The 17,058-nt window shown below is 35.9% G+C and overlaps 1 protein-coding gene across 4 annotated transcripts in view; it reads left to right on the forward strand.

The window, feature by feature from the left end:
• INPP4B (inositol polyphosphate-4-phosphatase type II B) overlaps positions 1 to 17,058 on the forward strand; it is an 807,880-nt gene that overhangs the window by 442,760 nt on the left and 348,062 nt on the right. For all 4 annotated transcript variants that reach the window (XM_032857097.1, XM_032857105.1, XM_032857119.1 and 1 more), the window contains exon 5: positions 903 to 947. In XM_032857097.1, the coding sequence (XP_032712988.1) occupies positions 903 to 947 (45 nt within the window). The remainder of the gene's footprint in view (positions 1 to 902; positions 948 to 17,058) is intronic.

The following is a 17,058-nucleotide window of genomic DNA, read 5'->3' on the forward strand; positions in this document are numbered from 1 at the left end:
TATTAGTAAAAAGTTTAAATTGTATTTGGTAAATATACCAGTAGAAATAAATAAGAAAATTATTTTAGTAATGTCCTTACATTTATTACCAAATGATTTACTTTTACATAAATTTTATCTACTAGTTTGGCCACCCATGAGTCATAATAAGTGGCATCCAAGTTCTCATCCACTTTTGTTTAGAAGCCCCTGAGATGTGTGTGGCCATCAGATATCCACATTATCACATTATAGCACATAATCACTTGCCACAGCCTGATCTTGCTACCTTGTAACCACTACATGTTCTCAGCCCTTACTTTTGTTCTCAGACTATCCCTTCACTTCACCCTAAATCATTTAGCCATGTTATTAGATTTCTTAAAAATCAAGAAAAAAGGAATAGAGACATTTATCAGAACATTGATTTGAGCTATCAGTAAGTTGGCAGAATAACCACCACCATAATGTCTTTCATCACCTTATTAGAGATAGCTCTTTAATTAATAATTTACAATTTACAGCAGGCTGGACTGATTTGAAAGAAAAATCTATATGAGAGTACTTTTGTGAGGTCATCTTTTTAAAGGCTTTGCCTCTGTCTATATGCATCTAAGAGAAAATAACAATTGAATAATGCATTTTAAACTTGTCAAAGCTATAAAAAACAATTTTTTTCAGTTTCTTTATAGCCAAAGAGCTAAGTAGATCAGTCAAAACTTTAGCCACATTTAGTTCTGCTACAAATATGTACTCCCTGAAAACAGACTGTTTATAAATTTGGACAATTAACTGAGGTAATGCTTTCTGCCAAATAATGTATTTATACATTCTGGGCAGGGTGAAGCATAGTAAGATGTATTGACATATTTTTGATAATAAGTTAAATATCTTTCATCTGAATTCTTACTCATTATTTATAGGTATTCAGAAGACTCCAAATGAACCACAGTTGGAGTTCATTCTTGGTAAGGAATTCTGTCTTATTTATACTGATAAGTAGAATAGTAATTTATATATATATATATATATATAGTTTATAACATTAGGTGCCTATATCATTATATTACTACTTATATCATTATATAATTTACAAACTTTTATGAACATTGTTCTATAAAAAGCTTTCATTCTTTAAGGTATTACTCTGAGGTGGGTGGCGGGAGGGGTAAAATAATAAAGGAGATTAAGGGTACTGAGCACTGAGAAATGTTTTGAGATTATTGGATCATTATATTGCATACATGAAACTAACACAACACTGTTTTCATTATACGTCAGTTTAAAAAATAATAATAATAATGATAAAGCTGGGGGGGGAATCATTCTATGTGATGTCACTTCTCCCAACTTGTAAGTAAAGAATCTAAGCTGTGGAGTAGGTCAGTTCACTACCCAAGGGTATAGGGTTCAGTGGTGACAGAGTTCTACCTCTCAATCAGGTCAGCTGACCATGGATCTGGAGCCCAGCACTCATCCTAATACAGTGACTGGACTTTGCTGCTAACCAAAATTTCTCAAAATCCATGTTTATTTCCTCCTCGAACTGGAGACTGAGCTCATGTAGTGCTCCTTTACGCCATATACAAGATTCCTGCCTTTTTTTTTCAATGTCACATATTGAAAAATTTCCTTTCTCTTCCACCTTGATTTTGTGGACAGATCCTTAATATTTGCGAATATCACTATAATTCAAAACTTTGATTTGCTTAAGCAATTTTAAAGATCTGTCACATGTAGAAATTTGTAACTTGGTCCAAGGATGAGTTAAAAATGTTCACTCTTTGGCTGATCCCACTGCTTAGCTAGTTAGTGGGACCTGCTTTGTGTCTGAATTTGCATGACTGCAAAATGTCATTCGGGAATTAGCTGCAAAATGGTATTTGACGAGGGTAAAAACGTGGTTCATATGAACCATTTAGAGAGGGTTTTTTCCTTTTTATAATTCTAAAATGTTTTGAAAACGATGAGGTTTTATAGAGTAATAATAGAGGTATTCAATTTCCTATACAGAGGCCAGATATCTAAATCTTTAAATATTAATATACATGTTTTCTGAAGTTATGGGAGAATTGAAATATGTACATTTACTATCTATAGTAGTTTTTAGTGGTTTGAAGTCTCAATTATTCTGAATATATATTTTCATTATATGATGAAATAGGTTTCAAATTTATACACTTTGCTCAAAATATTTTATACATATATAATATACATATTATATAATATATATTATATTTTGAAGTATATTTTGAAGTATATTTTGAAGTATAATTTTTTTTAGATAATAAATATATATATAATAGGTTCACAGCACAATTGAACAGAAAGTACAGAGACTTTCCATATGCCCTCTAGCCCCATAAATGCATAGCTTCCCCTATCACAGTGGTACAATTGTTACAGTTAAAGAACTTATATTGACACATCATTATTATTCTAAGTCCATAGTTTACATTTGGGTTCATTCTTGTTGTTATACATCCTACAGATATGGATAATGTATGATGGCATATATCTACTACTAAAATATCATACAGAGTATCTTCATTGTCCTAAAAATCCCGTGTGCTCAGACTGTCCATCCCTCTCCCCTAACCCTTGGCAACTACTGATATTTTTTTCATTGTCTGTCTAGTTTTGTCTTTTCCAGAATGTTGTATAGTTGGAATCATACAGTATGTAACCCTTTCAGATTGACTTCTTTCACTTAGTAATGTGCATTTAAGTTTCTTCTATGTCTTTTCATGGCTTGATAGTTCATTAGAATATTCCAGTGGTTGGATGTAGCATAGTTTATTTGTCTACTCACTAAGGGATCCCTAATAAGGGATATCTTAGTTACTTCCAAATTTTGGTAATTATGAATAAAGCTGTATGCAAGTTTTTGTAGACATACTTTTCAACATCCTAAGATAAACACCAGGGAACACATTGTTATGTGATAAGAATATGCTTAGTTTTGTAAGAAATTTCCAAACTGTCTTGCAAAGTGCCTGTACCATTATGCATTCCCACCAGCAATGCATGAGAGTTTCTGTTACTCCACATCTTCACCAACACTTAGTGTTGTCAGCGTTCTAGACTTTTGCATAATTCATTTAAAAAAAATTTGTTTTATTTTTGTTACAAATGTAGCTAAATGTGCTGTAAGTTAAGGAGTCTGGATTTTTTTGTTTTCTCAGGTATTAAGAAACAAATGTGAAAACTCAGGAAATTTCTGTGGTAACACCAAAAAAGTTATATGTATTTTTTTCTAGAGAGTTCTCAGATGGTGTCAGATTTAGAAAGAACTTGTTTCAGAAAGGGAGTTGAGTAGCAAAAGAAGCCTAGGTACCTCTTGACTCAATATAACTTGCTACTTGAGATTTTATCTATTTACCTTTCATTTTTAAGGGAGGAAATTCTTCTTTACTTTTTTAGTAGGATTTCAAGGAGTAAAGATTTGTTAGAGTAACTTAGTGTATTTCAAAACACAGATAAAACCTTCTTATTTACACCCTGGAGAACAAGGTGAAACCTGAAGGCGGCAAAAACAATTGGAGGAGAGGTTGTTAGTCAAACATGGAGACCAGCTTTCAAGAGACAGGGAGCCTAGGCCAAATGCATATTCTTTTTCAAATGAAGTTATCTGTCTTGTTCAAAGACCTAGCTATAATTTTTTGTTTTGTTTTGAAAGCCCAGTCAAATTCAATGACAATGTTGTCGTCACTTATATCTCTGGCTTTAAATCAAAGACTTAAGAGAGGAACAGCTGTGAGAATTTGTTCATAATAATATTCCTCTCATAAAAAAACTTCAATTTTCTTTTATCATATTTATTCAAAAAAGCCACTAGAATTCTTAACAAAGATAATTTTATCTTATCATGTAGAAAAAAAAAATGCCTTACAAGTAAACAAACTTATTTAGAGTCTTCAGGAAATTGTGTTGTTGATCCTGGATGATAAATTCCCCTAAGCTGTTTTTTATGCTTCTAGCATTTTAAATTCCTCAATCGTAGTATTTCTTAAATTAAAAAAAAAAAGACTTTTAAAAACTACTCTTTCAAGGACATTAAAATTAAACTCATATACGTTTTACTGTATTTTTTGGTACATTTTTCTTTGAGTTTTTTAATCCCACGTATTCTTTACAACTCATCAACTAGTTAAGTTCATAATAATGAGAGAATAATAGTTTCTTAAATATTTTTGTCATTATCTAAAAATGCATATGCATTTAATTAAAAAAAAAGACATCTTAATAAAAATTTTTTTTAGAGAATTAAAGTCAGAGGCTTTTGTTCCACCTAATCTTTCAACTAAATTATTGATATTTGAGTCTTGAGTCTTGCCAAAATATTTAAATAAATTGAGAATTTCAATGGTTTTGCTTTTAAATTGGGAAAACAGCTACACTAATTTTCCTAGGTGTCCTATTACTTTCTATGTTATTTTCCATCGAGGATTTGTTTCTGCCTCATCTGTATGCCATTATAAAACCACTGTATCTTGCTGAAGTTCCTCTGCTACATCTTTATTCAAGTAAATGAGGTAGGAGATGCTTAGTCAATTGAGCAAGCTAATTGGTTAAAAATGTCTTGAAAACACAAGTTTGGCATTTACTGAAAAGTGAGTATTTCAGGTCTATTGCCATTACATTTCTAGTGGTTTACTGATTTAAATTATGTAACTCACCCTTACATCTGCAACCTTACTTCCACATTTTTCTCATTCTTTCATTTAAATGCATTGATACCTTTTTTATGTCCACAAAAAGGGAAATAATTAAAAACTCAAGAGAACACAGATTTTCTTACGGTTTAATAAAATTGTTTTTTTATTTTAACAAAGTAAACATTTGAATAGAGGGATCATGGGGTGCCTGGGCAGCTCACTGGATTAAGCACCCAATTCTTCATTTCAGCTCAGGAAGAACTCAGGGCCATGGGATGGAGCCCTACCTCAGGCTCTCTGCTCAGCAGGCTAGTCTGCTTGTCTCTTTCTCTGCCATTCCCTCTCCCTCCCCCTGCTTGCATATGCTCGCTCTCGCTCTCTCTCTCTCTCCAAGAAAGAAAGAAAGAGAGAGACAAAGAAAAAAGGAGAAAAAGACAGGAGGGAAGGAAGGAAAGAAGAAAGAAGAGAGATCACTTCTTAAAATCTGGGTACATTTCTTTTGAAACCACTGTGGAAAATATATAGAGAAGACAAATTTTAACAAAGATATAAAAGAACTATTATCTATTTCTTAGGTTTATCTTCCCAGTTATACTTATAAATGATGCTTTCATACATCATTATGCTTTTATACATCTTCATTTACTGGCTCCAAAGTCAATAGAATACTTATGTGTATGTTTTCATATTTTTATGTGGATTCTACATATTATAAATCCAAAACGGTAGCTACTAATGTATGTTAAAATAGAAGAGATGGCTTGTATGTGCGTGTGTGTGTGTGTGGTGCATGTGTTCTTTGTGTTCTTTATTTGACACTATGAAGTTATATTCTTAAAATAATTTATATCTTGATGACTGATACTTAATGGAAACCAATGACTAGATATAGGGTGCATTGAAAGACACATTGTAGACATCAGCAGCCTCAGTGTCAATTATGATAGGAATGAAAAGGCATAGATGCTGGAGTGAAATCTCTAACAATACAAATCATTCATTCATACATATTGTATTGGGAGCATAGAAAACTTGTAAGTAATTTCAAGCAGTGTTAAGTTCTATGTAGATAGTAAACAGAACAACTCTATAGAACATGTTTGGGGGAGATGTAATTGACTTGGGAGATGTAGGGACTATTTTATTTTATTTTATTGGTTTTTTATATTAACTTATAATGTATTATTTTCCCCAGGGGTACAGGTCTGAATCATCAGGCTGACACAATTCATAGCACTCGCTATAGCAACATACCCTCCCCAATGTCCATAACCCAACCACCCTCTCCCTACCCCCCTACCCCCAGCAACTCTCAGTTTGTTTTATGAGATTAAGAGTCTCTTACAGTTTGTCTCCCTCCCGATACCATCTTGTTTCATTTTTTCCCTCCCTACCCCCCATGTTCCCCTGCCCTGCCTCTCAAATTCCTCATATCGAAGAGATCATATGATACTTATCTTTCTCTGATTGACTTATTTCGCTCAACATAATACCCTCTAGTTCCATCCATGCCATTGCAAATGGCAAGATTTCGGGGTGGTTTTTTTTTTTTTAATGGCTGAATAATATTCTATTGTATTTATATATACCATCTTCTTTATCCATTCATCTGTTGATGGACATCTAGGCTCTTTCCATAGTTTGGCTATTGTGGACATTGCTGCTATAAAGATTCAGGTGCATGTGTCCCTTTGGATCCCTACGTTTGTATCTTTAGAGTAAATACCCAGTAGTATGATTGCTGGGTCGTAGGGTAGCTCTATTTTCAACTTTTTGAGGAACCTCCATACTCTTTCGAGTGGCTGCACCAGCTTGCCAATAGCATAGGAGGGTTCCCCTTTCTCTGCATCCTTGCCAACATCTGTCATTTCGTGACTTGTGGGACTATTTTAGATATAAAAGTCAAAGAAGCCCTCTGTGTATCTGAAGGGACTTAGAATGTGGAAACTTATTTGGAAAGTGTCCATACCAAACATAAGACCCAAGTGACTTTCTCAGCAGGAGGGCCTGACTAAGGTAAATATTTATGCAGCAGGTAATAGGGTTGTAAGAATGGGAATACTGGGGCTCAAGGGTAATGAATTGGGTTGCTGGTTTGATCACGAATGAAACCAAGTTAGGAGTTGATCTGGTCTTGTAGTTAAAAAAAAAAAAAAAAAAAGGCCTCAGAAGAAATGGCAGAATAGTGAAGAACCACTTGTTGGATCACTGGAATGCCAAAGTCAGACTAGGAGAATTCTGGGATAGAAGAAATACTGATCCACTGAGATCCTGGCTCCATGGCCTCTTCTAGTCTCCCTCGCTCCCTAACTACAGAGTAACAGGATCTGCCCTGGCTGTTGGGTGCAGCCAAGCTTCTAGTGAGCTAGAGGGGGGGGGGGGGGTTCAAAGCCAACAAATTGTTAAGTCCCTTACCTTTTGTAAAAGTATTTCATCTTTTAAGAATCCATATTTAAGTTATGGGATGATTTTTTCCAGAGACTTTTTCCTCTTGAAAGAAAATAGATCAACTCCCCTACAGGTTTTATTAGTACATAAAATCAGACTAATCTGAGGCTCAAATTATTTAACAGAGACTCACTTCATTTTTCAGTTTTCTCTAAAATTGAGAAGTCTATAGCAATGGCTATAATTTTCATAGTAATATAGTGAAAGCTGTCATAGATAAAAATCAATAATAGACAATGTAGAAATAAATCTGTTTTCTCGGCAACATGGTCATATATCATCATACATTTTCAGATATAGTTAACTCTCTTTATTTCCATTTTATCATTCCATTTCTAGACTTTTCTGCTAACACCTCAAATTCAGAATGGGTGAAAGAAAGTGCAGGCCAAAAAAAAAAAAAAAGAAAAGAAAGTACAGGCCACTGTATTTTATTCTCAAGAGTCAATCAACATATGTTGTTTAATTTTTATAATGAAACATACAGTCTTAAGAGGGAATACCATAAAATCATAAGAATGATCTGTCAGAAGGATAGTTTATTGAACAAGAGAATATAAAAATTGTCAAAGCAGAATAACAAACTACATGTATAACATGACCCTTATTTAACTCTCTTTGTACGCACAAAAGAATAAGATTGGAAGAATAGGTATGAGTGTCTTTAACTGTGGTTATGACAAGTTAGTAGAATTCTTAATTCCTTTGTTCTACTTTCTCATATCTTCCCAAAATCTCTGCAATGTGCCCATTTAGATGTTATAATCAGGTGTTGTCATTTTAAAAAATGAATAACCTGGGTGCTTGGGTGGCTCAGTTGTTTAAGCGTCTGCCTTGGGCCCATGTCATGATCCTAGGGTCCTGGAATGGAGTCCTGCATCAGGCTCCCTGCTCAGCAGGGAGTCTGCTTCTCCCTCTCCCTCTGCCCCTGCTCCCTGCTTATGCTCTCTTTCTCAAATAAATAAATAAATAAATAAAAGCTTTTAAAAAAATAAAAACGTAAAAATGAATAACCTGAGTAAGGTGAACAACAAAAAGGGCATAGCTAAAGGAGTAAAATTCCACTTTTTATCTTCAGTTAGCTCATTGCATAATTAGAGGTCAAATTAAGATTCCTGAAATCATTAAGAGACCTTTAAAAGCTAAGTGATTTTTAGGTTCTCTAATAATAAAAGAGATTGTGTAAAGAATCAAACCAGTATAGGAAGAAGTAGTCAAAAAAGTATTCCTAAGGAAGACTAACTGAAATCAATTCTTCAAGTATGAAAATAGGATTAAGAATAGGAAGAGGAAAAGAGGAATTACATTCCAGACTAAGAGAGCAGCATAAACAGACTCTTGGTGCTTGGAACAAGATAAAGACTTCAAATCCAGAACACACACATGCAAAAGGCATGCACTAAGTACTTACTTAATATTATACCAAGCTTTATATAGAAAGGCCAGCCATCTTGTCTTCCTTGAAGAGAAAATGGAAAATGTGTTCTCAGACTTGATTCTTGACTCATCTACTTCTTGGTCTTTTAGAATAGTGGTATATATAGAAAAATTAGTGATTCCAAGCGTTTTATAAAAAATTAACTTCACATTCACTCTGTAAGCCATGCCATTTCTGCCATACATAATGTGACTAAATAGGCAAATTGAAATTTATCACTTGTGAAAACTATTTTTCTATGGAAATGAAGATTAAAAAAAGTAGTCTCATGGATATGCAACCCACTGTACAGCTATACTAGGTACATGGTGTGTACCATCCTAGAATTCAGTAATTAAAATTCAGTTTTATCACAACATTACATTATGGCACAATGACAAGATGTCCCTAGGTAGGTAAATTCAAATATTAGAGTGAATTTCAGAAAGGAAGGTTATTAAGCCTTTGCCCAAGAGGGTATTGATTTTAAATACTTTGTTCTACTGTTGGATCATATATAAGGTTATGTGCACTGACTTTGGCTTTTGAGTATAGAGCCATTATATTTCTCATAGCCTGGTTAGAGAGGAAAAAAACAAAAAAAAACCCAGCAACAACAACAAAAAAAACCCCCAGAAAGTTATGTAAATTATGTGATCAGTTTTCTGCATTCAGAATTTGAAATGTGTATTAAAATGTGCTCAGACTGACAAGCTGCACAAAAACAGTCTCATCTCTTTATAGACACAGCTTTTATAGCTTGCTAGGGCCTTCATTAACCTGCATGTCAGGTCCATTCGTATTTTATGAATTGCTATAAATCAGGAATTGTTTTATATGTTCCTTTAAAAGAAAAAAAAATCCTAGGAGCTCAAACTTACCAATTCTCTCCTATGTTCACACTTCTACTTTCCTGTTGGTCTGTGTTCTATAAATGATTATAAAGCTCTGACTTTTTTTAAAGCTCTAATGGGAAATTGGAAGATTTTAGTCTATCTTCTTTAGTATTTTCACCCTATACACAGTATGCTGCTCCAGCTAAAGGGAATATCAAGCACAGAAGTATATTTTTGTATTTAATTTTTACTGATAAGATATTCATTCTTATAAGCTGTAAGATCATCTTCCAGCCATAATAGAAGTATCTAGTAAAAATTAGATCATGTCTGTGCTTGTCCTATTTTGTTGCTTCATCATACATATATGGCCATTCTCTTGATTCTTTTTTTTTTTTTAAAGATTTTTTATTTATTCATTTGACAGACAGAGATCACAAATAGACAGAGAGGCAGGTGGAGAGAGAGAGAAGGAAGCAGGCTCCCTGCTGAGCAGAGAGCCCAATGCAGGGCTCCATCCCAGGACTCTGGGATCATGACCTGAGCCGAAGGCAGAGGCTTCAACCAACTGAGCAACCCAGGCACCCCCATTCTCTCGATTCTTGCAGTATGATACTTCCCTTACAAAACATGGTTTTCCACTGAATAATAATTTTCGGGGAACCTTCTAAATACAAGGCACTGTACAAAGTGCTGGGATCACAGTAATAGCACAGGAGTAGCTACCATTTTCTGAGAATCTATGGATACTTACGGTGTTACGAAATGGTGGTTACCTCTTTACAAACAGAATGCCCTGTTTTCCTCACCACAACTCCACAAGGTGATAACACTAAACATAACTAACATTTATCAAGTGTTTGTTTACCATACACTGTCCTCAGTAATTTACATAAATTGATTACTTTAAATTTCACAATTTAATTATGAGATAATTGTTCTATTATCAGTCACTTTTGTTTTATAGGAAAGGAAACAGGCATGAACTGGTCAAGTAATGAGCCCAAGATTTGAACCCAGGAATCTGAATACAGAGCATTCTCTCCTATATTATGTTCATTTGTGAGCTAAAAAATCTAAAATTCCCAGTGGTCAACTTTCCAAAGATCTTATGAAAGTTGAGTGACAAAAGTCAGGATCCAAGTTGAGGGGGTACCTGGGTGACTCAGTCAGTTAAGTGTCCAACTATTGATTTCTACTCAGGTATTGATCTCTGGGTGAGGAGATTAAGCCCTGAGTCAGTCTCCAAGCTGGGCATGGAAGCTGCTGGAGATTCTCTCTCTCCCTCTGCCCCACCTCCCCCCATTCACATCCTTTCTCTCTCTCTCTCTAAAAGGAAGGAAGGAAGAAAGAAAGAAAGAAATGATCTAAGTTGTGTTCTGATTCTGAAGCTCCTGCTTTTAACCACCAGGCTATATCCCTTTCTTAATGATTCGTGCTTCCCAAGACTTTCTAGGAGGTGGTGGAGACAGACAACTACAATGCTAGGCAGATTATGATAAGGGCAAAAGGTATACACTGACAACTATAGAAATACTGAGTAAACGGTAATTAAATATAACTGTGGCATCAGAACAACATCTCAGAAGAAGTGGCATTTGAACCAGATCTGGAAGGATAAGCAGGATTTCAGTTGGTATAGAAGGAAAACAAGAGACAGTTCAAGCAAAGGGAGTAGCAAATTTCGTGAAACAAAAACCTAGAGCTCATTTTCCAAGGTGATGCATTTAATACTCACTTATGTATCCCTCTTTGTTACTTATAATCCCACAACAAAAATAAATTAAGACTCTAGGAATTCTGTTGCAATATTTTATAATCATTGCACATTTATTAGAAACTGGATTTAAAATTCTAAATGAACCCAACCCTTTAAACATTGTCTATTGCTAGCAAATTGTATTTGGGTATCAGGAACAATTGAATCTTACTGACTTTGGGGTTATGCTAGATGAAATTCAAAAAAGGCTTAGCCATGCTGAACTGGACTCAGTAAACTCTGCGGCCATGCTGTGCCCCTGACAACGGCCTACCTGTTCAGAGTTTGCAAACAGAAGACTCTTCCCTTTCTTTAAGCTACCTCAATTTTGACAGCATCGGTTAACTGGCAATATATTTGAGGAGACATTTTCAAAACAACCATATACTAACGGCACAACAAAAATAATGGATAACAAATAGAAGTGGATTTGCATTTCAGGCTCAGAGTTCAGTCTACAGTCTGAGTGGGAAGGCAATCTATTCACCAGTTAAGAGATGGGAGTGTGAAGCCAACTGCAAGCATTTGAATCCTGTCTTTGTAACCACCTGGCTACTTGACCTTAGGAAAATTACACAGTGTCTCTGAATCGTTGTTTTCTTATCTATAAAATGGGAAGGGTATCAGTATCTACCTTATAAGATTTTGTTAGAATTAAATAAGTTAACGTACATAAAGCACTTAAACCAGTATCTGACATATACTTAATGACTGGTTAAGCTTTATTATTTGGAATATAACCTTGGGTGAGTATTCAATAAGTACTTCTTTGAGCAGGAGGTCTTAACACTATATTTTGGGGAATAATAATTGCCATCATTTATTGAACTTCTTCTAAGTGCCAGTTATTAGGCCATTTTTTATCTCTGTTTCTACAACTGACCCTTTAGGTGCTTCTCACTATTCATGTTTCACAGATAAATTCAGTCGCTTGCCCAAGGGTATAAAGCTAGGAGGAGGAGAATATAGATTTTAACTCCAAAGGCCATGTTCTTTGTGGTTGAGTATTAAAAGTGCAGAAATGGGAAAGAGAAGACATTAAAGGCTATCTATGACCTGCATTATGTTTTTGTACTGCTGAAATAATTAGAGATTTAACTGGAAGAAGAGAAAATGAACCAATTAGAACTTCCTAATAGGTCTGTTGTGTGGGTAGTGGTTTCTAGAGTCTCAGGATTGAATGTGTGCTGCAGTCGGAGCACAGCCTGTTCTTGTTGACACTGGTCTAGATTCTAGTTTGGCGCTCTTCAGAAATTGAGATCTGTGACATCGTTAATAAAGGAGAAGTATATGAGAAATCAAACTTCTCTTCCCACTTCCTGTTTGCTGCAACCATATCACTTAATTAAAGTTATGTGGTAATAAAGTATGTTTATTCTCATCACATTTCTTTCTGAGTAATACAACATAGGATTTTTCGATTAAAGGAGGTCTTTGACCAGGTCTTCCTTCCCAGGCCAAAACTGATTCTTCACATACGTTTCGCGAATTATTTGTTAAATTAGACGGGCTTTTAAAAATGCTCACTTTCCACCTTTATTTGTGTCTTTTATCCATGATCAACATGCCCGATCTAGTTTATTACTCTTTTTGTGTGATTTACCTCATTACTTTCGTCCTTCCATTGTCTAATTACTGAGATCCGCTGGTCACTGGAACAGGTCTACCTCTGTAGCATCTGTTGCTATTTATGGGTAATTGGGGAATTAGGACTACCTAGGGGCTTTGTTCATTAGGTGGTTTTGCTTTGCATAAAGTTGAAATCCACAGAGGTTGTGAGGCAGCAAGATCCCCTGATGCTGCTGTCTGTGTGACAGAAATTTATCAGTCAGCCTTCTTGTGGAGCAGATGGTATCCAAATGTATCCTCGGCCACCTGGGAACCGTGCCATGGGGAAGAGAAGAGACCTAGTAGAGTGAAACGCAGGATTAAAGAAAAGTCCCTTCATATTTCTAATGTACAAAGCAGTCTTTTCCCAAATGATTCTTACTTGAGCTTTGACCTTTTGCAATTGGCAAAGGTGGTACTATGCCCATTTCACAATGGAAGAGACTGATTCTCAGAGTTAAGTGACCTGCCTGTGGTCTTAGACCAGGCATGAGAAAGCTACATTATGTTGTCAAATGTTCAAGCTTTTCAAGTGTTCTACCACTTACTCTCCTATTACCCCTACTTTACCAAGGACAAAAGATTGTTCTTGGCTGTTATCTATAGTGGTAAGGTCTCAGAAGTCCGTTTAAGGAAAAAGGTATTCCCAGGTCAAAACCTGTCCAAATTCAGAATATGAGCTTTAATGTCACACGAAACTTAAATACCCTCTCACTCTAAGCAATTTCACAGTCAGTGGCTTTAAGAAACATTTATTTTGTTTCCAAAATTTGTAACTCTTACCTTCACTTTTCCATGGAGCTCCCAACTCCCATTTTCAACCGGCTGGTAGCTCTCTCCACTTGTTCATCTAAAAGCTGATTTCTTGATTCTAATTCCTGTCCCTCCCAAAATATTGTTCCTCCATGATGCCCAGCTGCATAAAGAGCATCATTATCCATTGAGTTATGCCAATCCCCAAACTATAACCCTTTCTTGAATCTTCTTTTCCCCTAATCTCACATTAAATCCATCACCAAGTCCTATAATTTCTATGTTGAAAATATTTTCTGAATTTGACCAACTCCTTTCTTTGCTACTGCTGTTGTTCAGTTCTGAGCAGGTATCAGCTCTCATGGGAGCCAGTTAGGGGAGTCCTTATTGGAAGCTGTCATCTGCTCTTGCCTTGCATGGTCCCCACCCGACAGAAGAGCCGCAGTAATCTTTTCAAACTATCGGTGTGATTTGTTCACATCCCTAGATAAAATCCTCCAATGGCTTCCATTTCACTTAGAATAACATTGAAATATCCTATCACATTTTATAAAGATCTTGAGAAGCAGGCCATTCTCACCATACTTATGCTAACCTTCTAGCTCATTCTTCATCGACCTTGGTCTTCTTTTTGCTTCTCAAACAAGCCAAACATTTGGGTTTTCGCAGTTGTTGTCCTCCCTGAGCTGGCTCCTTGGTATGTTTTAGGTCACGGCTCAAGCATCTCCTCATCAGAGAAGCTTTTCCTGATCCACCCTCCCTCCCAACGCTCAATTTTAAATACCCTGTTTAAAATTCTCACTAAATTATTATTTTAAACTTCATGTCCCACTAGAGTATAAGCTCCATTAAATAGGGAACTTCTTTTCTTGTTCACTGCTGTGAAACTGTCACCTAGAATCATGCTGGGTACATTTAGACGTTCAATAAATATCCATGAACTGAATGCATGCATGAATGCCATTGCTTTTTTCCTCTCATATTTCTTCATAAAATAAGTGTATATATTTAGAGATGCCCTTGAAATGTTTTTGTAATTATTGCTAACACAATTATTTGTAAAAAGTAACTCATTTAAAAAATCCCAATAAACACAACTATTTAATCATTGGTATTTTGTTATTAACAAGTTATTAGGAGGGATAGAGCCTTACTGCCCTTGGAAATCTTCTAGAAAGAACTGACAGAAAGAATCAGTCATAGGTCGAGCCGAACAAGGGCATTCTATAACTAGACTGTGTAGGTGGCAGTTGCTTACCTGTGTAGAATTTTATGCCTAAAATTCTTCACAGAGTCATTTCAAGATTCTGGAGTTATGACAGCATCATGAAGCAAGTAATCTTCTTATAGAGATGTTCTTAAAAGCATACAAAAACAAATAACAAGAAGCATAACAGACAACTAAAATAGTAGAAATTCTCTGGGTCCAGAGATTTGAGCTTACTTTTAAGCCTATACTCTATAACCCTGAGAGAAGATAATATAAGGGCAGCATTTGAGAGCATGGGCTGTGCGGTCATCCTGAGAGCACCTGAATCCTGTTTCTGCTACTGGCTGCCTGTGTGACTCTAAAACATTCATTTTTACTGGGGGCAGGGGTTGTGGATTAATCTGAGATAGTGTACTTAAAGCACTAAAAATGGTGCTAGATGTATAAGTGATCACTGAGAGATATTCTAATTATTGTCTTGGGTTAGTCCCTTACCTGTCCAAACTCCGATTCTTTATGTGTAAGTTGTAGATTATAATTCTTATTTCACAGGGTGTTTGAGCAAATATATGTGAAAATGAGAAATATTAGTATGTTGTTAGAAATTCAGTCCTTTTTTTTTTTTTTTTTCACGTGTTGAATCAGATCTTCACAAATTCTCCATGAGGAGAACTGTAATTACCATCCCCATTTCCAGATGAGAATATTGAGACTCCATCACAAATCCAGTCACCCAGTTGGGACTGGGATCTATGACTGGGAACCTTACTACATAAAACAAGTAAGAACTATCAAGGAGACCTTCAAACAAAGGGTATCTCATATTCTTACCTTACCTAGTATATCACATATCCTGGAAGAGTGGAGAAGGTGGTTCTTTAATTTTAATAGTGTAAACTACTTCTCCTTTGTTCTGAAGAGTCCTGTATAGCTAAGGCTCTGAAGCCCTCCTCAGTCAGCTAGCAGGAGCTTGGTGCGCCTTAGGTTTGAACTGCTCGCTTTGGAGATCACAATTTTTCTAAGTATCTTCTTTGTTTCCTTCAAACTCTGATTCTCCTAGAACCACCATCTCCTACTTTTTGAATTTTCTAAGCTACACTATTTTCCACGTAGTGTTGAACTTGTGGATTTTGTTCTAAATAATTAGATCCTTCCTGCCCTTAGTCTTTTCCACATTTGCTTTCTCACCTACACACTCGCTTGTCTTCTTTCTCATGTTCTATGTCTCCTGGATCACTAGTCATTTCTAGTTTTAGCTTATCTGTACCAAAACCTTGTTTTACTTCCTGTGAGTCAACCGTCTTATGATGGGAGAACTGACACCCTGAAAGCCTGATTTTTCTCTTGTCACAGCAAAATCACATATATGATTGACTCAAGAGATTCAAGAAAGATGGGGTGTTATATTCTTCAAGCTCTTCAATACTCCTCTGCCCCAAATGACGTTATAGTTGGAGACAAGTAAAACAAGAGGCTAACTATCCCCTCAGGACCATCCATTCCTCCCATTCTTCCTTCTCCCCTCTTATTTCTATTTACGTAAAGCTTTGATGTAATGCTTTTAAACTGCTTGTAAAATATTTGGCATTAGAGGGACAGCAGTTCAAGGGACAGCAAAAAAACTAGGAATTCCACATATAGATATTAAGTGCAGCACATTTATAAAAAATAATATTCCTGAAAAATTTTTTAAAATTACCTTAATCTAAGCAACACCTCCTAAAATGTAAGCCCTTAAGTGTAATATATACAATGCAACTCTTCTAAAATATTTTGGTTTGGGAAGGCATGTTTAAAAATTGCCTCAATTCAGGGTTTGGTGAAAGCCAGACCATGAGTCAATGTGTTGTGTGTAAAGATGTCCAGATTGAACAACTGCTTTCCAGATTGCTTGCTACTTCCTGCCCAAACAAATGGATTCTTTTAGGAGACCATCAACCCCTGAAGGCAACATTCCAGACCCCTCTTTCCTTTATTTGTCCTCAGCCTTCCAAATAACTCCTAGACATCAATCATTCTGTGCCCTTAGAGTTCAACAACTCTGAGTGCACTTCTCTTTGCCATCCATCTTTGGTGATTCAGGCTCTGACTTTCCTGACACCCCTCCTGTAAGTGTCTCCAATAGCCCCACTGGCCTCATCTCTTGGTTTGGAGGTAAAACAGAGAAGCTGGAAGCTACTCCTCACTAACCCACATGCTCTTCTGGACCCACTGATGGGCCCCCCTCTTACCCTGATAGTAATCCTATTGGTTCCCATGTCAAACTGGTAGTCCTGGGAAAATGTTGCCCTCTTGGCCTCTGGGCAGGTAGAAGGCTTAAGGTTGTTCTCTGGATTGTTTCCTCTTATTTCCACTATCCTAGTTTTAACACCAGAGATTTCCATTAACTG

This window comes from Lontra canadensis, unplaced genomic scaffold (assembly GCF_010015895.1).
Source record: "Lontra canadensis isolate GAN:19392208 unplaced genomic scaffold, GSC_riverotter_1.0 scaffold1, whole genome shotgun sequence".
Classification (NCBI taxonomy): domain Eukaryota; kingdom Metazoa; phylum Chordata; class Mammalia; order Carnivora; family Mustelidae; genus Lontra; species Lontra canadensis.